This window comes from Raphanus sativus, chromosome 4, assembly GCF_000801105.2.
Source record: "Raphanus sativus cultivar WK10039 chromosome 4, ASM80110v3, whole genome shotgun sequence".
NCBI lineage: Eukaryota > Viridiplantae > Streptophyta > Magnoliopsida > Brassicales > Brassicaceae > Raphanus > Raphanus sativus.
Genome location: NC_079514.1, coordinates 20,133,246 through 20,158,727, shown reverse-complemented (window position 1 = coordinate 20,158,727; position 25,482 = coordinate 20,133,246). Strand labels below are relative to the sequence as shown.

The 25,482-nt window shown below is 37.0% G+C and overlaps 2 protein-coding genes and 1 pseudogene across 2 annotated transcripts; 2 read left to right on the top strand and 1 right to left on the bottom strand.

Annotated features, from left to right (window-relative positions):
* Positions 1–5,839: 5,839 nt before the first annotated feature.
* Positions 5,840–8,321, bottom strand: LOC108855043 (probable cysteine protease RD21B). The gene is made up of 5 exons (XM_018628735.2): positions 7,776–8,321; positions 7,146–7,381; positions 6,906–7,046; positions 6,264–6,707; positions 5,840–6,170 (listed from the first exon to the last, which is right to left on the bottom strand). Exons 1-5 carry the CDS (start codon positions 8,257–8,259, stop codon positions 6,084–6,086), a joined length of 1,392 nt encoding a protein of 463 aa, XP_018484237.2. The 5' UTR covers positions 8,260–8,321; the 3' UTR covers positions 5,840–6,083.
* A 4,345-nt stretch (positions 8,322–12,666) lies between these two features.
* Positions 12,667–13,456, top strand: LOC130511645 (uncharacterized). The gene is made up of 2 exons (XM_057008960.1): positions 12,667–12,911; positions 12,985–13,456. The coding sequence occupies exons 1-2, from the start codon at positions 12,735–12,737 to the stop codon at positions 13,279–13,281; spliced, it is 474 nt and encodes a 157-aa protein (XP_056864940.1). The 5' UTR covers positions 12,667–12,734; the 3' UTR covers positions 13,282–13,456.
* Positions 13,457–14,974: 1,518 nt separating this feature from the next.
* Positions 14,975–24,196, top strand: LOC130494657 (uncharacterized; annotated as a pseudogene).
* The last annotated feature ends 1,286 nt before the right edge of the window (positions 24,197–25,482 follow it).

The window sequence follows — 25,482 nt, the reverse complement described above, 5'->3', positions numbered from 1 at the left end:
CCGCTTGTTTTCTTATCATTCACATAGCATCTCATATCGACCATCTAATCCTATCCGACCATCATTCAAATCATAATCATATTGTTTTCTGTTTGCCTTTTAAAGATCATAAGAAAACTCATAAAATTCTATTTACGTGTTTTCAGGTTTCAAATTGGTTCTAAATCATCATCCTACCACTCGCCCATACCACTCTGATCTCACTCAAATTACACCAAGGAGTTAATTACTCTCTCAAATGAGAGGAACAATTGTAATACTTAAGGATCGAGTCCATAGAGAGCTAGGGAACACAGTAAGTCCTAATAAGCAGTGATTAAGCTAGGTCGAATATGATTAAAAGAAACAAGAAATGGTGAACAAGGTAGTTGTTCGATTGAATGGATTGAGGTTAAGACAATAATAATAAAGAGTTAAGCTTAGGGTTTCTATTCAGGTAATCCGGATTATAGAGATACATATACTAAGCAACATGAAAGATATATAAGAACTCAACAAAGGCAATAGTCGATCAACTTCTGTTTGTTTAAACTATTTGTTGTCTAGATCTTCAGACATAAACTTCCGTTTGTTGATCTGAAGAAAGTGTCGATCAATGATTCAATAGGAATATCGATCAATACACCTTTCGAGCCCACGATCGATTAATCTATAGGATTATCGATCGATGGTCTTCTAGAAAGCTTTAAGATCGGGTTGAATAATGTCCACTAGGCTTCCAAGATTAACTTATGTTTGTTCCTAGAAATCCTAGCAATCCTAGCTCAGAGAATCTATTCTGGTAGAAGACCAAGCCGTCGTTTGCGCCTAACTATCCTATTATCAGGGTTCTAGTTAGCTACTCTAGAACACAAGCATTAAACACAATTCTCAAATCTTGAACATCTCTAGAAACTTAGGAATTCTATAGTTTGGGATAATCCTTCATAACTTATTTGAATCCTAAACATAACAAGGTGAATTACTCAGACATAGCTAAGTAAAACATAACAATGAATAAATAAAATTGCATAAATAGATAGATAGAAATCTGGAGTTCCAAGACAATCTCTGAAGGAGTCTGCTCTTCTCTCCAACTCTAAACCTAAATCCTTTTGCTGTGAAAATAAGAAGTATGAAAGCGTGTGTTGCCTAATACAATGCATATCACTTAAATATTAGGTTAAAACTCGTCAATAGGCATTCTTGTAATTTGGTGGAGACTTGGGCTTCAGGTCGGCTGTGACCAAACTGGGCTTGTGCGCGTTCGTCATCGATTGATGGCACAATGTGTGCATTGATCGATTATTATCTCTCAATGTCTACCCAAATGTGTTGGTCGATGGTCAGCTCGGGTGAAATCTCTAAAATACTCTGAAATGCTCCAAAATCACCATCTTACTCAAAATGACTCCTAAACCTATAAACATACTAAATAGACTCCAAAACATAATAATTATATCTAAAACCATTTATATACCATGGTTAAAAATGAATAAATTCCATGGTATATCAACTTGCTCAGACTTAACTTTTTACTTGTCCTCAAACAAAACAAAATGTTAGTCTCTCTGAAAGAGGTTTGAAAACAGTAGGGACTCACAATATTTAAAAACTCATAATCGCCCTATCAAATAACTCCTAACTACAGAAACACATTATACCATATCATAGTATAGCAACCAAATTCATCTAGCCAGCAACTTAGCAAATCATATTTGACAATCCTCTCTACTAACCTCATTTCTTTCATAAATAAAAGTGCAGCCTTTACCTTGGGAGTATCGATCAACATACATTTGGATTCTTACTCAAGCAAGTTTCTGAACACACATCTAGTCTTCTCTGATCCTTTTCTTCCCTATTTTCTCTCTTCTCTGAATCTTTATTAGTTTCAATTTCAATGAATGTTAGATGCTGATACATGCCATCTTGTTCATCTTATTGACTTGTCTACTTTTGTAGCTCTATTTTTGTCAAAGTGTGGCGAATAATGGGGTCATAGGAGACACTCATACCCTTTGTTTCCATAGTGTGTGATCATTCCTTTTAGCCTTAGAATAATGGGGTCGTAAGAGACACACCTACCCCTCTGCCTCATCCAGGAAATTATTTCAATCTTTTATATCTTAAGATGCCGAAGAGAGAGAGAGAGAGAGAGAGAAGAGAACCAGAACACACAGACTTTTACCTTCCAGACTTGCAGGAGGATTCATGTCCATTGTATACCAAGCCTCAAGACAAGCGATTGAGTCAAATTAGGTTGGAGGTCAGCTTTGGTTCCTTCAAACAATCACAGCAAGTGTGAACATAGTTGACAGATCGAACCACATTAGTATCATTAGTACATTCTACAATCAGTAAGTCTAAAAATATTGCTTACGAGTTAAAATTGAAAAGTTCATCGTCCCCTTCTTGACTAAATAAAAACTTTTTGAAAACATTTTAATAAGATTCATGAACAAACTAAATATCGCTAAACCTCTCCCATACTTAAATTACACTGTTCCTAGTGTAAATCTAGTCGGAGTTATGGTGAGAAATAAATCACAAGTACTGAATTGAATAAGTAAGAACGATATACCTGACAGGAATGAATGTCGATCGATGGGTAGCTGTGTCCGCCGATCGTGGGTGGTCTTGAAGTGTCGATCGATATCAACCTAGTCTCGTTGGTCGATGTGCTTGGGAATCGTCTTGGCGGATATTTTTTTGACCTGCAATATAATAAAAACGAAAATAAATACTAGTGTATAATAAAAATGAAACGAAGTTACATAATAGTGAGTTGTCTCGCACTCAACGCTTTGTTATAGTCATTTACCTTGACTTTGGTGGGTAGATTGGCTAGTTTTGGGAAAAGCAGCTACTTGTTGGGAAACAAGTATCCACATTGTCTCTACCAAATAAAAACAATGCATCAAATTATATTTTCTAATTGTTACCTCTTCCGCTGGCCTTCCGTCCTCTTCGTTCACAATCTCTTTTCTTACTTCTCCCACACCAACATCATCATCACTTTCACCAGCAGAGTCATCACCAGATTCCTCTACATTGTTTGCTACTCCCTTCTCTCTTCTTCCTCTTATTTTTCTTCTTCATCGTCTGCATCAAGGGCAGCTGACTTTTCTTCTCCTTCGTCGTCTTCATCAGAGGCAGCTGACTTTTCTACTTCTTCTTCTTCATCTTAATCAGAAACAGCTGACTTTTCTTCTCTTTCATCGTCTTCATCAGAGGCATCTGAATTCTCTTATCTGTCGTCCACTTCGTTGTCTTCATAAACAAAGCCTACTTCTTTTCTCCGTCGTCAGCTTCATCTTCCTTCAATTCTCCACTCCGACTCACAGGAGCAGCGGGACGAGCCTCAGTACGATCAGATTCCTCATTTCGGATCCGCCTGTTGCTTCAACCGTGGCCGCAAAATCCACAAGAACATTTGTCGGCTCCGATACATCGCTCAACTTCTCTAGAGCCGTCTTCTCCTTCAGAGCCATCGTTTTGGACTTCTCCGGCGTCGTATTCTCCAAAGCCGTAGATGAGGCCGACCTTACAAACTTCACTTTCACGAACTTTTGAGCTCCAGACTTTGCCTTCTTCCCAGACTTTTCCTTCTTCTCTGAGCCTGAGCCCTGTGAATTCTCTTTCTTCTTCTTACCCCTTCGAGTTTCACCATCTTGTTTCTCAAGAGTTTCATAGTCGATAGTTGAGAGAGAGTTGAGAGAAAGTTGAAATCGTGATCGAAGAGTTGAGAAAATCGATTTGGGAACTAGGGTCTTGGTTGAGTAAAACTGATAGGTTTGATTTTTAGAGAGTGGTTTGAGTGGTTAGATGAATTTGGTTTACATGATTTACAATCAGATGCGGGTCGGGCCGGAGCGGATGGTTAAAATCCAAGTACAAATTGGGTTATCCATAACTTCTAAAGTGTCTTATGTTTTTACCTTATTATACGAATTAAAAATAATTCGTTTTTTTTTCTGTTTTATGTGTGATCTTTTAGAAATTGGGTTTTAACATTTAGGAACATCAGAGGAGTTGCCTCTCTCTTTGTTTACATTAAAAGAATAAAAATTTGGTCATATGTATTAGATTTTTTTTTATTTGTGAACTTGAGCTGTAATTGACTACTAAAACACATAATATATTTAACATTATGATTTGGATACAAAATACTATAAAAAAATACTCCAATTATTAGTTTTTTGTAAAAAAAGTTTAAAACTATATATTGGTCTAAACAATTTTATTTGGAATATGATTCCAGGTATCTCAGGTCCGGATCTGGTATTTACAATATGAGTCCATAATTATCAGCATAAGGGCATGCCCATCAGTGAACCCCTGCTGGGGTTCACAATTTTAATATTTTATTTTATTTTTTTAATTTTTTTCGTTTTACTTTTTTCTAAAAAAAAAAAATCTGATCAATAGCGGACCGCTACGTGGCGTGGGGTCAGCCAAACAGTAACGAGACGGGTTCATCCCAAAGGACTTTTGCGAAACGAGTTCAGCGTATTTTTGTTATTATAATAATTTTTTTTGGTTGGGAAACGTGAGAACTTGTCCCACCAACCCTCAATGCAGCTGTCCTAATATCTATATCCCAATATAAGTTTTCTAATAAAAAGCGTCAGATGTAAAGATTGACATCTTTTTACATTCATCTCAGATTGTTTGTGTTTGCTTTTCGCATATAGTTCACTCCAATGGTTGTTACTTGATAGGCAATGGAATGAAAGATCAATGGCCATTACAATAGCCAGACCTCAAAGTTCACCAACATCTATTGGTTAATTATGAAATGTCTTTCATATCCCCTCTCTAATAACGATATTTTTGTTTTCAAAAAAATGTTGGTATGTAATTAAGAAAAAAAAAAAATGTTGGTACATAGCTGTGAACAATGAACCAGTCATTTGTTGAACCCGGTCTTGATATCACATTTTTAGGACTTTTTAACCAATCAATACGAGTATGACCAGCTTTTGCTAAAACTCAGCAGTTATTTTGATACATGAATTCTAACTAGTGTTTTAAAATCCGACCAACCGGAAAATCAAGTGACCTAACATAAATCCGGTTTGAGTTTTATAAAAAATCTAATATTAAAAAACCTGCAAAAATCCGTAAAACCTACTAAAATCCAGAACTTGATACCGGTTGAACCAATATATTACTTTTACTTTTATTTTTTTTATTTTAATTATGTTTTTAGATTCCGTTTCATATTCAAAATTTTCAATTAAGAAGTTAGGTTTTCACTTTTTCAGTTTTATTGTCGTTTTTCTCTTCCTCTAGCGATCTCTACCAAAATTAGTTAATGTGATTTGGTGGTAGATTATTTTTATTATTGAAAATTTATTACAATGATGTTTTATTTTTGTTTATCTTGGATTTGAAGTTTAATTTATTATTCACATTTGACATTTATAATATTTATGAATTTTAAGTTTTGATAAAAAAAAATAGATGTCATAAAATTTATACATATCAAAACTATTATTTTTTGTTTAAAAAACATTTAGAAAATATTTAACTTTAGTCTTTTCATGGCTAATATATTATTATAAAAATAAAATTAATTTTATTTATTGATTTATGTTTTACCCATGGTCGACTCAATGACCCGGTGATCCAGGAAGTCGTCTGGTTCAGTGTCTTGGTCGGATTTAAAAACATTGGTTCTAACCTCTATTACGAAGATGCGAGATTCGCAGAGTTTCCAATTGTTCGTTCCTAACTTTAGTTGAATCTTGTTTAATGCAAACTCAAAGCGACTCTCTTAATACTAGCGTACCAACCATGTAATAAGAAACCGACATCTCAATCTAAAAATACTAAGTGAGATTGACAGTAAGAATGGGAAAAGATAAATTTATCCATAAATAACCGGTAAAATACCAATGTTTAGGATCAATGATGAAACTGAATGAAACTTAGGAAGAGGTTTTATATGTACAGAAAACCCCAAGCAGCAGAATCAGCAATTTTAAGATAATCAGAACAACAACAATAAGAAAGCTTTTTGATGAATTCTCTTGACTCATGTCTCTCCTCTCTTAAAAAGGAATTAAATTCATCAGCGATGTTTCCTTGCATTTCTCTTAAGCCATGTTCTTCCTGCTATGTGCCCAGAAAGGTTTGGCGGGTGTACGCTTCAAAGCCTTAACACTGAATGGACTGTTCTTACTCTGCATAAACCACATCATTGAAATTAATCAGTAAAGATTTTCCAAACATTATCATCATCCAACTCAAAGCTTTTTAATTACCAAGAAACTCACCATCAAACAGGTATCGCCATTGCAAACCGGGTACTCATGAGGACAGCAGCTAGTGTTGTCATCGCAGCAAGTAGCAGCTTCGAGAGGGCAACATCCCCAACCAAAGCAGTACTTGCCGTACTGGAAGAGACAACAACAAGTGTTGCTCTCGGGGCAAGAGTAGTACTTGTCACACTGGGTCGGTGGCTTAATGGGAGATGGTGGTGACGGTCCAGGGTTTGGTGGGTTCTGACTTTTCTTGATAGGGTATGAAGCCTCCATAGCGATTCCACACTTTCCTGTTGCCTCCGCAATGTTACGTGCCATCTTTATGTATCCGCTCTCACCCCAGCTTCCTCCCCATGAATTTCTCACAATCCAGTAGTCCTTTCCGTTCTCAGTTCCGTAACCCACAGCTACAACTCCATGGTCTAGCTCTGTTCCACATATTCCATCAAATACACCCTGAAGAGTACAAAGACAAAAAGCAAACACTTTAATATCTTAAAATGATTATAGTGGAGATATATACAAAATGGTTATCTAACTATAATAGAAAAGTGAAAACGACACGTTACACCATTCATCATTCCTGTTCCACTGATCCTTCTCATGTTAACTAGCTAGGATCTAAACATTATAAACAAATGGGTTAAGGCATACCGAAGAATAGAGCTGGAAAGCGCGACCCCCAGCTTCAATGGCGACACTAATAGGCTGATTAGCCAAAGCTTTCTTAAGCGCAGCCTCGTTGTTCTCAGGCACATCCTCGTAGGCATCAATCGTGACAACCTTTGCGTTTTTCTGCAAAATTACAAAAAAAAAACGGAGAGATTGAAGCTATTTGTTTTCGATTTTTATTTAAACCAAAAAACGAAATAAAATGCAAAAAATGAGACTAACCCTGCTCTGATCACAATGATTATCAGCAGCTTTGTATGGATAATCCTCCTCGGTGTCAATGCCACCGTTTTTAATGATGAACTCAAACGCATAATCCATCAAACCTCCATTACAACCTTGGTTGTAAGATGTGTCACAATCAACAAGTTCTTGTTCAGACAAAGAGATCAAGTCTCCTGTCACGATCTTGTTTATTCCTTCCACCGCTCCAATGGTTGAAAATGCCCAACAACTCCCTACAAAACAGATTTAAGAGAAGATTAGTTAAATCAAAAATGATAGCCCCACCACTTGCTTTAATTCTTGAAAAGGTGGATATCGTATGGGTCCGTAATCAATCTAATTGTCCCCACTACACAACTTTAAAGTTCAAAAGACGACAAGAACGTTCCTACCACAAAACATGTTCAGCAATTTAATAGTATTAAACTTTGTTATATACACAAACTATCAACAAAAGAGTATGATTTTTCAAATCTGACCACAATTATTACAGAAACGTACACGACTTGAGACCAAACATCATTATTACCCAGTTTCATGTTTTTTATTTTAATTTTAGTTTTAATTTTATTGACTTTTTAATAGTTCATTGTAAATGATCGGAGATAGAAAAAAAAAAAAGCTTACCGCAGCTTCCCTGATCTTTAACGGCGGCGACGGCACCTTCTTTTCTCCAGTCAACAGAATCAGGAAGCGCGTCACCAACACGCGGCTGATAACGATCGCTGGTTTTGAGGACTCTCTTCCTCGATTTGGCGCCGAGGTAGATGGATCGGTACTCTTCGTTGGTTAGATCAGCGAACCGGGTTAGACCGAGTTTGTAACTGAGGTTTTTGTTGTTGTGTTGGTCGATGAATCTGAGATTGTCTTTGAAGATCTCAAACCTCTGGTCCTTCTCCTCACCGACGACAAGACCGTTGCTCTGCGCCTTCTTGCCGTGTTTCTCCATCCAGGCCTCGTAGATTTTCGCAACCTCGGCGTCGCTCCGCTCGTTGTCGGCGGCGGCGGTGATGTGGTGTTTCTCGTCGTATGAGATGATCGACATGTCGACGGCATACGAAACGCCGATCATCATTGCGAAGAGGAGGATGGTTACATTAACGGATCCCATGTTTTTAGTTTTCTGAGGAAGAAAGAAAGATGAAGAAGACAATTGTATGATTGAGAAGGGGGTTTGATCGGGGTCTATATAAAGGGGAAACTCAGTAAAGCTTCAGAATTAATTATTAATTACTTTTGTCCTCTTTTCACAAATAAAAGTAGTTAAGAAAAATGGTTAAAACCTGTAAACTACTAGAAATGGAGTATTTTCAAATTTTTAACAATTGCATCTAAAGAGCTTGTGAAGTAGTATTTGTCCTCTATGTTTTGTAATTAAATTTCCATTATTTTAGTTTGATATTTTTTTGACACAGCCAATATATTATCGAATCTTTTGAATATTAAAAAGAATACAGTTGAATTAAAAAAAAGTATGGCGTAAGAGGGAAGCTAAATAAGTATTTTATTAAAATTTTACAATTATTTTGTCAACTTTCAGTTCTTATTTCTTTAGTAAAGAAATTATATGGGCTGTTTAAGAGAATCAAAAGAAATGACGGGTTACACAAAATAAGTGAGAAGTAGAAGGGTGAAAATGAAAATTCAAAAATTGTGAAAGGTCAATTATTATTGGTTAAGACAAGATGAGGGTAACGACAGCTCAGAAGTGCCAAGTGGATGTGGTGTCATTGGAGGTAAATAAACTGGTATTTATCAGTTGTCCAAGCAGATAGGAGAGCACGTGAAGGAACGTTTAATCTCACGCGCTACCGCGTGGACAGGATTTCGTAAAACAAGATTATCTCTTTATTTTCAAACAAAAAGATTCTTGTGATAATGTTACAAGATACTGTGGATTTTCTTATGATCCCGAAATGTAAGTTCACATTGTTGTCTCTATTATTATGATTCCTTGTGAGAATAAAATACTCAAATATTCTTTCTTGCGTATACACATCAAATATCACATTTTATTAAAAGAGTTTATTTGTATACAATGTACCTAGATAAGTTGTAGAAGATACACTACAAGAAAACAGCGATATTCTGAGGGACATTCCGAGGAAACAAATTTTCCTCGGAAATTTCTGACAAAATACCGAGGAAGTACCGAGAAAACGCGAAACTTGGTTTCCTCGGTATTTCCTCGGAAATTACCGACGAAATTCCGAGGAAAGTCGTGTTCGTCGGAAATATCTTATGGATTTCCGAGGAAACAAAACTTCCTCGGAAAAAACCGACGACCTCCGAGGAAATATTATAGCCGTTAGAGAGCCGTTAGAGAGCCGTTGGGAGATTTTAAATATTCCGAGGAAATTCCGAGGAAGTAGCCGTTAGCGTCGGAATTTCCTCGGAATTTCCTCGGTCTGTCGCCAGGATTTCATCTATAAATACAACCACCCTTCTTCCTCTTCATTCACTCCATTTCTTCATCCTCCCTCCTACTATCTTTACATACGAATTTGATTGAAAAAAAAATGTCTTCTTCAAATTATTTTCGTTCTTGGATCGATCGACCTCATTTGGATCCGAACACGAGATTGCTTACGGAAGAATACCAACGAGGTATAACCGAATTCATGGGGTTAGTTCGCCAACTACCGGAAGCAGAAACAGGTATGTTAAGATGTCCTTGCTCTAATTGTAAAAATAGAAAGGTTATTAAAGAGTGGGATGTTTGGACTCATCTTTTATTGAGTGGGTTTACACGAAGTTACAAAATTTGGTATCATCATGGGGAAACTGATTATGAACATTGTAGTACTAGCGAACCTCAGCCGGCGGTTAGATTAGAAGAACCAATTAGAACAGATGTAGATTATGGTGTAGGTACTGAGCAGATGGTAAATGATCATTTTAGAGGGGAAGATTTACCCAATGCAGAAGCTAGGAGATTTTATGATATGTTGGATGCTGGAAAGCAACCATTGTACGAAGGTTGCAGAGATGGTCATTCTGCTTTATCATCTGCTACAAGACTGATGGGCATTAAAACAGATTATAACTTGGCTGAAGACTGTGTGGATGCGATTGCTGATTTTGTAAAAGGTATTCTACCTGAGGATAATGTAGCTCCAGGTTCATACTACGAGGTTCAGAAACTCGTAGCTGGTGTTGGTTTATCTTATCAGGTAATAGATGTATGCAGCGATAACTGCATGATTTTATTGGAGGGCGGATGACCAGCGGGTTACATGCAAATTTTGTGGGAAGCCTCGTTATAAAGATACGGGTGGAAGAGTTCCAGTTCCATATAAAAGGATGTGGTATTTGCCTTTGACGGAAAGGTTGCAGAGGTTGTATCTTTCTGAACGCACAGCGCAACGAATGAGATGGCATGCGGAGCACTCAACAGATGGTGAGATTAGACATCCTTCAGATGCAAAAGCGTGGAAGCATTTCCAATCAAAGTATCCCGACTTTGCGTATGAGAGAAGAAATGTCTACCTTGGATTATGTACTGATGGTTTCAGCCCGTATGGCAAGAGTGGAAGACAATATTCTCTATGGCCAGTCATTGTTACACCATACAACTTACCCCCAAACTTGTGCTTGCGACGAGAGTTTTTGTTTCTCTCCATTCTCGTTCCCGGACCAGAGCATCCTAAGAGATCACTTGATGTGTTTCTTCAGCCACTAATATATGAGTTGCAACAACTATGGGCTGAAGGTGCTGAAACATACGATATTTCGTGTAAAGAAAACTTTCAAATGCGGGCAGTACTAATGTGGACAATAAGTGATTTTCCAGCATATGGTATGTTATCTGGATGGACAACGCATGGAAGGCTATCATGTCCATATTGTCAAGATAACACTGATGCTTTCCAACTAAAACACGGAAGGAAAACGTGTTGGTTTGACTGTCACAGGAGATTCCTACCACCTGATCATCCATATCGTAGGAGTAGGAATTTGTTTACGAAGAACAAGAGGGTGTTTGACAGTCCACCTGCGGAAATTAGTGGGAAAGGTTTGAAGACACAACTAAGAGATTTTGGTGCAGAAAGGACACCAGACGTCGGTGGACATGAGCGTTTTCCGGTAGATGCTGTTGGAAACCAACATAACTGGCACAAAAAAGTATATTTTGGGATCTGCCATACTGGGAGGATCATTTGCTAAGGCATAATTTAGATGTCATGCATATTGAGAAGAACTTTTTTGACAATCTCATGAACACGATCCTTAACGTTCAAGGTAAAACAAAGGATAACTTGAAGTCAAGACTGGATTTAGTCGATATATGTGCTCGTTCAGAACTTCATGTTGATGAGAATGGTAGGGCACCTTTTCCCATATACCGACTTGATGCAGAAGGAAAAGATGCGTTCTTTGATTGGATTTCAAACGATGTGGAATTTCCAGACGGTTACGCATCTAATTTGCGTAATTGTATCGACAGAAAGGAAGGAAAGTTTATTGGGCTAAAAAGTCACGATTGCCATGTGTTGATGCAGCGCCTTCTTCCGTTTGCCTTCAAAGAACTATTACCACGAAATGTTCATGAAGCAATTGCAGGGATAAGTGTTTTTTTCCGCGATTTATGCACGAGATCAGTGACTCTTGAAGGTATTGAAAATTTGAAGACTAACATAGCCGTGATTCAGTGCAACCTTGAGAAGATATTTCCTCCCTCATTTTTTGATGTTATGGAGCATCTTGTTATTCACCTGGCAAGAGAATTGGAACTTGGTGGTCCTGTGCAGTATAGATGGATGTATCTGTATGAGCGGTATATGTTCCATTTGAAGAAGATGGTGAAAAATTTAAGTATGGTGGAAGGTTCTATAGTCGCACAGATGATCAATGAAGAAATTTCAAACTTTTCCGAGTACTACTTTCCAGCAGAAGTTCAAACCAAAAACAGAAAACCTGCTCGGCATGATGATAGAGGCGAACGGGCAACATATCATGTTACGGTTCCAGACATTTTCAGAGATGTTGGACGACTTAGCGGAAAACCAAAAGACCGTCGACTTAATGAGCAGGAGCGCAGTCATTTGCAAACATATTTGCTCACCAACTGCGAAGATGTTCTTCAATATGAGAGGTAAATAAATTAGCTTACAATTTTTTATTTTAACAAGTTCAAATTTAAATCTTAATTAATTACATTATTGTCATCATATGTACAGGATTTTCATGGCACAAAAGCGGTTCGAATATAGATACGCCACAGACGAGGAACTAGAAGAAATGAAGCAGAGAGAATTTGCTGGATGGATGCTTACTTATGTGAGTGCCTTAACCAAATTAAAATACCATTTATCACATATTTATACTAATTCACATTTATTGATATAACCTATATATATGTGCTATTAATAGGTGTCTGCTGGTTTGGCCAGAGGTGAAACATTTGACGATTGGATACGCGAGATGGTGGTTGGACCAAAATATGTTGTGAAGTCATATCCGAGATTTTGTACTCGAGGATATGCATTCACAAATCAAAAGAGGAGACGTTCGAGAACGACCTATGATGCTGGCGTTTGTTCTGCATCAGGAGATGATGTATACTACGGAAACATACATGAGATTATGGAAATCCAGTATTTGGGCATGGTTGGATTGCGGTGTACTGTTTTCTATTGTGATTGGCACGACAACACTCCAGATCGAGGTGTGAGAACAGATGCATTTGGTGTTACATCAGTAAATTCGAGGCGAAAGCTGCAATATTATGATCCTTTCATTCTTGCTTCTCAGGCCGATCAGGTAATGATTCAGAATGATTCATCATCATATGTATTAATTTACAATTTTACTGATAATTTTTTAAATGTTACAGGTTTGTTATATCAAGTACCCCCGGGTTAGGAACAGAGATGATCCATGGGTAACTGTTACAAAACTCAACCCGAGAGGCCGAGTTCAGGGAAGTTCTGAGCTGGAAGACCCACTACAACCAAGCACATCCGGCAACTTAAGTGCAGCCGAAGATTTAGCTGGAGTTGGCCTTGTAGTCGATTTAACCGACTTCGGAGAAGAAGCCGTCGTTGAGGTAGAGGATGAACCAGAGATTGGAGAGTTTCACCAAGATTCAGACTCAGATTCATCTGGTGATGATGACTCGGAAACAGATTAGCATAGATTTTTTTTTTTTTTTTTTTTAATGGGAATACCGAGGAAATTCCGACGAACATAAGGTTTTCCTCGGTATTTCCTCGGAATATACTTTGTAGATTTAGGGGTTTGATGATAGAGTCTTGTTCCTCGGAAAAACCTCGGAAAATTCCGAGGAAATACCGAGGAACACAAGGGTTTGCTCGGAAATTCTCGTTCTTCCTCGGAATTCCGTCGGAAATTTCCGAGGAAATTCCGAGGAAGAAGGGGTTTTTAACCGAAAACAACGTTTTGTGGATTGAATAACACGTATATAACCTTTATTAAGTGTCTTAAGCAGATTATGAAATAAAAAAATGATGTTTTATCCAATAAAATCAAATTTTACGATTGCATGAACGAAAACCACACAACATAAGATAAACACTTATACACTTTAATAAACGGTAAACGAAATACTTACGATTATTTTTGAAATTTTGTTATTTCATGGATGATGATCATCTATACAAAAAATCCTCAATGGTATGCATTACATTTGTATAAGAAATGATACCGGGCAAAAAAAATCGATTTTTGAAACCCCAAACCCTGTTTCCTCGGAATTTCCTCGGAAAATTCCGAGGAAATTCCGAGGAACATTGTTTTTCATTTACCCGGGCAACCCTAGCCGCCAACTGTTTTCGTGAAAATTAAATTAATAATTTCCGAAGAAATACCGACGGAACCCATTATTTTTTCCGAGGAAATACCGACGGACTGTTTCCGTCGGACCATTCATAATATTAGGTCTGGCCGTTCTCTTCTTCCCCATTTCTCTCTTCCTCTCTTCTCGTGAACTCCGCCGCATCTCTCTTCTCCTCCATCGATTTCCGGCGAATCAAACCCCAATCTCCTCAATTTCATTCCTCAATCATGTAAGGACCCTATCCCTCTCTCTTTTCTTCAAAAATCGAGTTTGTTTATGGTGTGTAATGATGATAGAGGCGATTTTGTTAGGGTGAATGGTAGAGTAGTGTATTGAGAGTTTGAGTATGGTTTTAGGGTTTAGGATTGTGATTATTTGTTGTATTCAATTGATTTGGAATTTTTTTTAAGTTTTTATTAATTTTGTGGTTATAAAAATCGAATTAATAATTATGTATATATATAATATGAAAACGTTTTTTGTATATAAAATCTATTTTTGTGATTAAAACAATTTTTTATTGATTAAAACTATTATTTGTAATTATTAAACATTTTTTATTGATTAAAACTTTTATTTGTAATTATTAAACAATTTTTTATTGATTAAAACTTTTTTTCTAATTTTAAACAATTTTTTATTGATTAAAACTTTTTTTGTAATTTTAAACTATTTTTTATTAAAACTTATTATTTGTAATTAATAAACTATTTTTATTGATTAGAACTATTATTTGTAATTATTAAACTATTTTTATTTATTAAAAACTGTTTTTTGTAATTATTAAACTATTTTTTATTTATTAAAATTTTTATTTGTAATTATTAAAACTGTTTACAGGTCTTATGATGATGAGCCCCTGCCTCCACTTCGACCTCGTCGTCCTTCATCCCGAGGTCGTGGTGGTTCGGGGAGCCACTCTCGGGGTTCGTCCAGCCAACCTCGGGAATCCGCATCGCCCCACAGCTCCTACCATACATCTCCCTCAGCTGCATCCGGTCCCGCTTCTCCAGTCGTTCCGGGAGTGATGAGTATTAAGGAGTTGGTTCGATAGCCCGGTCGTGACCATCTTCCTTATCTCACTCAGCATCCACGTGGTCATGGTCAAACATGGTAATTAAACGTCTTTTTTTTTCATTAAAATTTGATTCAATATTAATAATTTGTTCCTAACATTAGGTTCGACCGATCCTCGAACGGGATCAGCACATGGATCAACGGTATGATGTACTCGTCCCTCGACAGGGGATATCGGACTTTCTCGGAATTCCCTTACAGTGAGCAGCAGATGTGGTTTCGTCAGTTTGCGGTAAGTATTCTAATTTTTTTTTTTTAATCATTAATATAAAATTTCTACTAATTGTATTTTTTTCAGCAAGAATTCAACTGGAATCCCGATGATACGCTGTTTATCTATAACAGCTTTGTCCATAAAGTTATGGACAACTATGGGAAGCAGATCCACGAGTGGAAGAAGAAGTGGCTAGTGAACAAGGTAAAATTTAATTTATTAAATATTTTTTTAATCAAAACTATTTTATTTATTTATTTAACTATTATCTATTTTTTATTTATTAAAAGGTTCCAAAAATGATCAATCCCAAGGTCTGGGAGGAGTTGTGTGTTCATTGGAGTAAGGATGAGACGAAAGAAATTTCCTCCACCAACTCCACCAACCGCAAGAGCGATCGTAAAGGGAAGGGCATCTACAAGCACAACTTGGGTGCCCAGTCTATTGCCACTCTGGCTGATCGCATGGTAAGTTCAGTCTCTTTTTCTTCAATTATTTAAGTTTTGAAATTTTATTTTTTGTGTATTTCTTCTACTTACTAATGTTTAATTTATTTTTTCAAGGCGGAACAAAATGATGGCGAGCCGGTTGATGATTACGAACTAATGAAGACGGCGTATACTAACAAGAAGACCGGGGAGATTGATGATGGCGTTGTGAGGGAAGTGGTCAGCATGGTCCAAACTCATATGGAAGAAGAACTGTCTCAGCTTCAGACCGACGAAGACGATTCGACGGCTGCGACCAACTTGACCCGGAGTCGAATCAACGAAATCGTGGAATCAGTAAGTTCTTTTTCTTTAAGTTCAATTCATTTATTTTTTGATTTTTTTAATCCTCTTTTCTTTTTATATTAATTTGGTTATTTTCTATTTCAGTCGGTTCCAAAGAAGAAAGGACGTTTGGTCGGTTTAGGTCGTCGCTCCCGGTCGGTTCCTGCTGCTTCACAACAGCCCTTCGTTGATCCAGAAGTACTTATGGGTCAGTTGAAGGACAAAGATGATCGCATATCTGCGTTGGAGGCCCAGATGGCGAGTCAACAGGCGGGTTTTGAGGCACACAGGAGGCAACAAGAGCAAATGATGGAGATGATGAGGAGGATGTACCCGAACGAGATGTTCCCGGACGTGCAAGATCCGTAGTTCTTTTTTTTTATTTCAAAAACTCGGAATGTTTTTTTTTCAGAATGTTTTATTTTGATTTGTACAACTTTGAATTATTATCTAATATGTTTTCTATTTTAATTTTAATTTCATATTTTCGAATTTAAATTAAAAAAATTACAAATTAAAAAAAAAAAAAAAAATTGAAAATTCCGAGGAAGAGTGCCCTCGGAAATTTCCGAGGGACAGTTTCCTCGGAATATTCTGAGGGCAGTTTTCCTCGGAATTTTCCGACGAGTATGCCTCGGAATATTTCCTCGGAAATTTCCGAGGAAAATAGCCCTCACAATATTCCGAGGAAAATTTCCCTCGGAAATTACCGATGATTTTTCCGAGGACCGTTCCGACGGAAACTTTCGAGGATCATTCCATCGGAAAATCCATCGGAATATACCGACGAACCTTTCCCTCGGTATATTCCGAGGAAGATTCCGACGACTACTGATCCTCGGAAATCCCTCGGAAATAAGTTTCCTCGGTATTTCGTCGGAAATTTCCGAGGGAATTCCGAGGAACATTGAAATTCCGAGGAAATATTTCCGACGGCTGTAGTCCTCGGTATTTCCTCGGAATACCCTTATTCCGAGGAAATACCGAGGAATTCAGCCGTCAGTAAGCCGCTGTTTTCTTGTAGTGATAAGAGAATTTAACTGTACCATACGTGAATATTTGAGGTGATATTTTCCTACTTCTAATAGCTTCCTACCTTCTAATAGCTTCCTACGTCAAATGAATAGATTTTCCTACTTCTAATAGCTTCCTACCTTATTTGAGGTGATATTTTCCGGGTTCAAACCCCACCGGCCACACGGATATAAGCTATTGCTTTCGGCTCATCTGAATGCTCAGGAAATGGTCTATCCTTGGGATGTACCTCCACCCGGGGGTTAGGCTTGTGTCATCATTGACCCGGGTTTAACCCTTTTAGTTTACAAAAAAAAAAAAAACAAATGAAAAGATGATATGTGGACTGCTGTGTTGCCAATCCTATTAACTTCTTTAAAGATTTATAGGAAAACTTTACACGGATAAGAAAACTGATGGAGCGAAAAAAGTCGTGGAAAATAACTTATTGGATGATTTTAGTTTAAAATATAGCTATATTTTGATTTGTGCGTCCGTACAAATGTATTTTCTTTATAAAATGTTGTTATTTATTTTTCATGTCACTATTATATATCATATATGTGTCATTATATAATTTATCGTATTTGTTACGGACCATCATATAAGTAATAGTATTCAATATATACTGTCATATAAATAATCACTTATATTATATTTTTAAAATTTAATGTGAAATATAAAAACTATAATTTAAGTTGGTGTTTAAAATTGGACTTTGTATTTTATTTTTCTTATATATATTGAAAACCTTTTTTATAATGGTTATTAGAAAATATTTTAGTAAACTTTTTTGAATATATGTATATTTTTGAATATATGTATATTTTGAATCATTTTTTTGATATAAATCAACTTTAAATTATTATTTTGATTTAAAATATGTATATAAAAATTTTAAGTTTGTTTTATGATTATTTTAAACAAAAGTTGTTTTTAGGTAATTAGATTGAGTTATTTTCGTATATATTAAAACTAGCCGAAATAAATAATTTTTCATAATATAATGGACTTCTAAATTATTCTTAATAACATATTTTATTACTTTTTTTTTAATATAGTGGATATGCTTCCAAACAACATTGTATTCTTTTTATACTTCTATTCATGTTTCTAATCAATTCTCAAAAGTAGTTCATTTTTAATAATGTAGATGTTTCTAATCAATTCTCAAAAGTAGTTCACTTTTAATAATGTAGATGGACTTCCAATTTTTCTTAATAACATAAGCACATTATTTTTTTCTTAATATATTGTTATTTATATTTCCAAACAACAATATATTTCTTTTTATACCGTAATCCATGTTTTCAAATAATTCCCAAAAATACTTCAGTTTTAATAATATAGATATACAAAACCAATAAGGTGAATGGTCATTAAAGATGATTCGCATACTGGTTAGTCTTAGTCCACATAAGAAACTTTAATGACAGTGTTTTCTTTAAGTTTTGAGTGGTCTAAATCACATTTGATAATGTGTCGTTCTATATAAATTTAGGATTTAAAATGTAAGACAAAACAATAAATGTTAAAATTATAGTTTGTGAAAAAAAAAAAAAATATTTATTAATTAATAATGTCCAAGTTTTTTAAAGTTTGTTAGTCCAGAAAGGACCGCGGCTGGAAATGGTTTTGGTTTTTGATCTTTGTTGCGACTCCGAGGGTGGAGTAGTGGAGGTGGAAAAGGGGCCAGCCTTTTGGGCTTAGAAGGTGGTCCTATTTTCAAAGGTTTCAGATTCTCTTCGTGATGTAGCGGCACATGGTGGCGGTCGACAGCTTCCCCTCCAGGTCCGGCATGTGATTTCGCTGTTGGCGTAGCTCTCGGCCAGAAGAAGGACAAAAAGTTACATGTTGTCTATTATGCCAGCCGAACCCTGGATGATGCGCAAAGGAATTATGCGACAACGGAAAAGGAATTGCTTGTCGTGGTTTTTGTACTCGGAAAATTACGTCTTTATTTAGTCGACTCTGAAATAGTTGTCCACACAGACCACACTGCATTAAAATATTTAATGCAAAAGAAAGATGCAAAGCCAAAACTTCTGCGGTGGATTTTACTACTCCAAGAATTTGACATAGAAATAAGTGATAAGAGGGGAGTAGAAAACGTAACTGCCGATCATCTTTCCCGAATAATAGTTGAGGATGACGTCCTTATTGATGATTTTCTACCCACGGAAAATGTCTATCAGACGGACTCAACATTTATTGGTCATATATGCCTTACATCTGAGCAACTATTGACCAACACTGATCATGGTTTGTCGATCGACACCTCAGACGACCAGTGAATCAACGCTCCTATGAAAAAAATTACTGTCAACTTGGAAATTAACATTGATCGCAACCCCTTAGTTTCTGCGTCAGATTCTTCCGGAGGTAGAAGTCTAAGTCGGGGGGTGCATGCGCTAGATAGAAACATCTCAGATATACCTTGGTATGCTGACATAGTAAAGTATCTCGCCGATGATGTAGAGCCAGGAAAATTTAAAGGATATACAAAGAAAAAATTCCTTAGAGAAATCCAAAAATATCACTGGGATGAACCATACCTCTACAAGCATTGTTCTGACGGGATATATAGGCGCTGCGTCACGGAAACTGAAGTGCCAGACATTTTATTTTACTGACATGGATCCGATTACGCTGGACACTTCACAAGCTTTAAGACGGTATCCAAAATCCTACAAGCAGGTTTTGGTGGCCAACAATGTTTCGAGGTTCTCATGTATACATAGACCGATACGATAGATGCCAACGAAGAAGAAAAATCAGCAAAATACACAAAATGAAACATAATTCTATCCTAAATGTAGAAGTCTTTGATTGTTGCGGCATCGATTTCATAGGCCCTTTTCCCTCTTCGTATGGGGACAAATACATCCTGGTTTCTATTGATTATGTGTCTAAATGGGTATAAGCCGTATCTTCCCCGACAAAGGACGCATCTGTAGTTGTCAAACTTTTCAAGAGACCTTTCTGCTATTTGGAGTTTCTCGAGTAGTTATAAGTGATGATGGCACCTATTTTATTAATAAAGCATTTGTTAGATTGCTCAAAAAGCACGGAGTACACCACCGGGTGGTCACACCTTATCATCCGTAGACAAATGGTCAAGTGGAAATATCCAACCGACAAATTAAGAGATTTTAGAAAAGACTGTAGGAACCAAGAAAAAAGATTGGTCTAAAAAGTTAGATAACGTGCATTGGACCTATAGAATAGCATTCAAAATACCACTATGAACTACGCCATTTCATTTACTTTATGGGAAATCTTGTCACCTACCAGTTGAACTAGAGCACAAAGCAACCTAGTCAGTAAAATTGACTAATTTTGACACTAAACCAGCTGCCGAAAGAAGATTATATCAGATAAATGAATTAGATGAGATCAGACATCTTGCTTATGAGAATTCATAACTGTATAAGGAAATAAAAAAAAAGCATATCATGATAAGAAGATCATCTCAAGACACTTTGGACCAAACGACCAAGTGCTTCTGTATATCTCCCGTTTAACTTTTTTTCCTGGAAAACTTCGCTCTCGCTGGTCAGGCCCCTTCACAATCAAGGAAGTAAAACCTTACGGAGCTATCACTCTGATCAGCAATGACGGAAATTAATTCTCAGTGAATGGACAAATAGTAAAGCATTATTGGGCCAAAGCTCGAATGCCAAATAATCAAACTCTGTGATTGGGTCTTCCGATTGCTGACTAATTTCGTTTGAAAGTCAAACTCAAGATTTAAAACAAGCGCTGAGTGGGAAGCAATCCACCGGTAGATGTAAGTTTCTAGAATTAGCTTTAGATTCTTTTGAATTTAAAATAAACAATAATAATAATAATAATAATAATAATAATAATAATAATAATAATAATAATAATAATAATAATAATAATAATAATAATAATAATAATAATAATAATAATAATAATCACAGCGTCTATCGACATCAAGTCCATTACGTCAATTGATGGCGAGTGTCGATGACATGGGCCTATTCAACTCGAATCCTTGAATATCTTCATGTAAACCTCAAATCCAAGCTGTCGGGTTTTTTCTCAAGATGTGTATCACATGGAGGAAAAGAGATTTTGCTAAATGCAGTGGCCTTAGCTCTTCCGGTTTATGCTATGGGCTGTTTCAAGTTACCTAGAACAACCATTGAAAACTTAACCTCTGTTGTGGCTGAAATCTGTTGGAACTCGGTTGAGCATAAAAGGAAAATACACTGGATGCGATGGGATAAACTCAGTATTCCGAAGAATCTAGGAGGTTTAGGCTTTAAGGATATTGAGAGTGTCAATCAAGCGTTGCTAGCTAAACATGCGTGGAAGATGATACAAGAACCAGAAAGTTTGCTTGCCCGGGTTCTTAAGAGTAGATACTTTGAACACAGATCCTTTACTGATGCTGTGGTGGGAGCTAGACCATCCTATGGCTGAAGGAGTATGCTTCATGGGGGGAGATCTGTTGGTTAAAGGCTTACGAAAAGAAGTGGGCAAAGGTCAGTCATTAAGAGTTTGGATTGATCCATGGTGTGATTTTGGAGGTAGACGTAATCCTTGGATGAAAAATCCACTCATGAATCTGGAGCTCAAGGTCAGTGATCTACTAGATATCGAAACTGGACCCTGGAATGAGCATGTGCTCTCGGAACATGTTTTGAAGAAGATGCTAAGAGGATCCGGAAAATTCAGCCATTAATTAATCAAGAAGATTACTGGTGTTGGAAGCACGGAAAGTTTGGTGCTTACTCTGTTAAATCGGGTTATTGGCTTGCATCTAAGGCTAACCTTCAAGGGATCTTACAGGACGCAAACCTCCAGCCTTCTCAGAATGGTTTAAAGGAACAAGCATGCTGACTGAAGCTGAGCCAAAGATCAAAACTTTCTTATGGTGTACACTGAGTAATGCAATCCCAGTTATGGAGGCCTTGTAGAGAAGAGGAATGAAGGTTGACATTCGGTGTCAATACTGTGGGATGGAACCAGAAACGACAAACCATGTGCTCTTTACCTGCCATGTCGCAAGACAAATGTCTCTGTACGCTGTCCCGGAAAATGGGTTTCATGGAGAATCAATATTCACCAATATCCATTACATGTTTCAGATGAGCAAGAACATCAAAATTCCTCATGAAATCAGACATGTGTTTCCTTGGGTTCTTTGGTTATGGAAAAACATGAATAAGTTCTTCTTTGAAGGAACGTTTTTTGATTGGGATGCTTGTATCGAAAAAATCTAGCAAGAAGCAAATGTCTGGTTCCCATCTCAAATTATGGCAAGAAGAAAAAATGCGTTAGTGAATGTTTTTAGCATATTTACAGGTTCATGTGTGATTTAGAGTAAAATGGTGATTTTGGAATTTTTTGGAGATAAGGATTGAAGAAACTCGTAGCTGACCATCGAACCAGTATAAAGGTCGATATTCAGAGTCAATAATCGATCGATGCACATCATGTTCCATCAATTGACGGCGAAGCGCGCAAAACCCAACTTAGTTCTCAGCCGACTTAAAGCCCATGTTTTCCACAAATTACAAGAATGCTCCTGGCCGACTTTAACCTAATATTTAAGTGTTCTGCCAATGTTCTAGGCAACACATGCTTTCTTGTTTTCTACTTTTCACAGCAAAACAAATTTAGGAGTTTTAGTAGATTTGGAGAGAAGATCCAAGACTCCTTTAGAGCTTGTGTTGGAACTCCAGTTTTTCTATCAATTTCCTACCTATGCAATTTATATTTATGTTTATGATTTGCTTACCAGGTCTGGATAATTCATCTGTTAGGTTTATGATTCAAATATGTTAAGAATGATTAGCCCCAAATATAGAATTACTAAGTTGTTAGAGATATCAATTAATAGAATTACTCTTATTGCTTGTGTTCTAGAGCAGCTAACTAGAACTCTGATCTTAGATAATTAGGCGCAAGCGACAGTTTGGTATTTTACCTAAATTGATTCTCACTGAGCTAGGATTGCTAGAAACAAACAATAGTTGATCTAGGAAACCTGGTGAACACATTCAACCCAATTGCTAAAGCTTGCTAGAAGATCATCGATCGATAATCCTATAGATTGATCTAACAATGTTTCAAAAGGTGTATCGATTCATACTCAATCAGTAGTATTTATCGACATTTCTTAAGATCGACATACGACAGTTGAGATCTGAGATCTAGACAATAGATAGTTTTTTTTTGTAAACAGACAATAGATAGTCTAAACAAACGTAAGTTGATAGATTATTGTTTAAGTTTGAGTTCTCGAATATCCTGCAAACAATTGAGTCTTTATACTATTATAATCATGATTACCTGAATAGAAACCCTAAATCTAGCGCTTTATTATTATTGTTTACAAACATTAATCCAACCAACTGAACAACTGCCTTGTTCACCCCTGCTATTTACTTTCTTACTTATTACCTAGCTTAATCACTGCTGATTATGATCTATTGTGTGCCCGTTTTCAACTGAGATGTAAAGACACCTTCGCCTTTGCTTCTCCCTGTGAATTTGATCCTAAATACAAATCACTCCTTAAGGTAATTTGAGTGATATCAAATTTGACGCCGTTGCCGAGGAGCTTTGATCGCCATTAGATTTTATCTAGTCCGATTTAATCTAGGTTTTTCTATTGTTCAAGAAATCTCATAAATTTTTTTTTCTTGTTTTTTTCAGGTGGCATGCCCTACAGTACCAGAAGCAACAAAGAAACACCACTATTCTTCTCAGATCCCGCATGCTTGGAACACTCAATCCACAAAGAGAGATGCTCCGCATTGATCCACAACCACACCAGTTCGTCCATCGATACTCACCTACCACCATCGACCGAGACTACTCTTCCGTCGACCGACACATTCCATCCGACATTAATCGACACTTCAAACCGAATATCGATCGATAGTCAACCGCGAGACATGGTTGCAATTCTTATTCTCACTTGGGGCGGAATGGAGACCTGCATGACTAGGATGGTCATCTGCGTAATGCAGCAGGTCTGAGGATAGACGATCAGGGGGTTGCAATCCCTGATAATGATGATATAGCTACAGCCGCTGCTTATGATGTAGATGAGGCTGCTTGTCCCAGAACTTTGGCTGGCTACAACCGTCCAAATCAATACTACGCCAACAGATCTGCTAATTGTCCTTAGCTATTCAGAGGAAAGATTTCGAGCTGCAGCCCTAGTACTCTACACTCGTGGGTAAGGCACCCTACAGTGGGTTACCGCACGAGCATCCTATGGACCATTTGGAAAGGTTCGAGGATTTGGTTTCTGCCATTAAAGCTAATGGAGTCCATGAGGACTATCTTCTTTGCAAGCTGTTCAAGTACTCACTTGATGGAGATGCTTCACACTTGCTTAAGCAGTTACCACCAGGATCTCTTACATCCTTGACTGACATCAAAAACACATTCATGCGTAATTTATTTGATGAGACACGCGTTCGAGACCTGAGGAGCAACATTGCTACTTTCACACATGAGCTTACAAAATCATTCATAAGCTCCTAGATCAGATCCAAGTCCTATCAGAGAGATTGTCCACACCATGGATTCAATGAAGTGCAGCTGCTCAGCACTTTCTTCAGAGGCATCACACTGGCATATCAGATGGCTGTAGATACTGCTAGTGAAGGAAATTTCAACACTAATAATCAAGAAGAGGCTGTGAGACTTATAGAAAATTTGGCGTCTAGCAACAACACCAAAAACACTGATTTTGAGAGGAGAAAATCGACCACCATCCTTGGGAAAGAGCAGATGGACGATGTGAAAGCTAAACTAGATAGTTTTCATAAGCTTATGAGGAAGCAAGTTAGCTTTGCAGAGGATGCATACGCTGTAGATGACATATTTGATGAGGAAGATGTGAATTTTATTAGTGGAAACAATTTTCAGAATCAAAGGTTTGAAAATCAGAGTGGTAACAAAAACTTCTACGGTAATGGACAGAGAAGTAACTACAAACAAAATTCACAATAAGAGCTTATGGAAGTTCTTCCTACCAGAATCCACCACCACATAAACAAGATAGCAAGATTGAGGTAATGCTTAATCGAGTTTTTGAAGGACAGCAGAAGCTAACAGTGGATTTCAATGGTAAGAGAGATGATTGTCTACAACAACTTGAGTACAGAGTTTGATGCTTTAAACACACATGTGAAGAAGTTGGAGAAGCTATTAAGAGACAGGAAGTCTTTGCAAAAGGGAAAGGAGATGACACACTGAAGCCCCACGTTAATGATATCATAGATGATGATTTCTGGTAAGTGGTCAAGAATGAGAAGCTTCAGGAGGGAGATTTCGAAGTTGAGAGCTCTATGAGCTTCAACAGTTCCCACTGGTGTCAATCAACGCCAAGGGTCGAACATCGACTGATGGAGTCAGACGGATATCGACCGATAATCAATGTTCAGCATCGATTGACAGATTCTA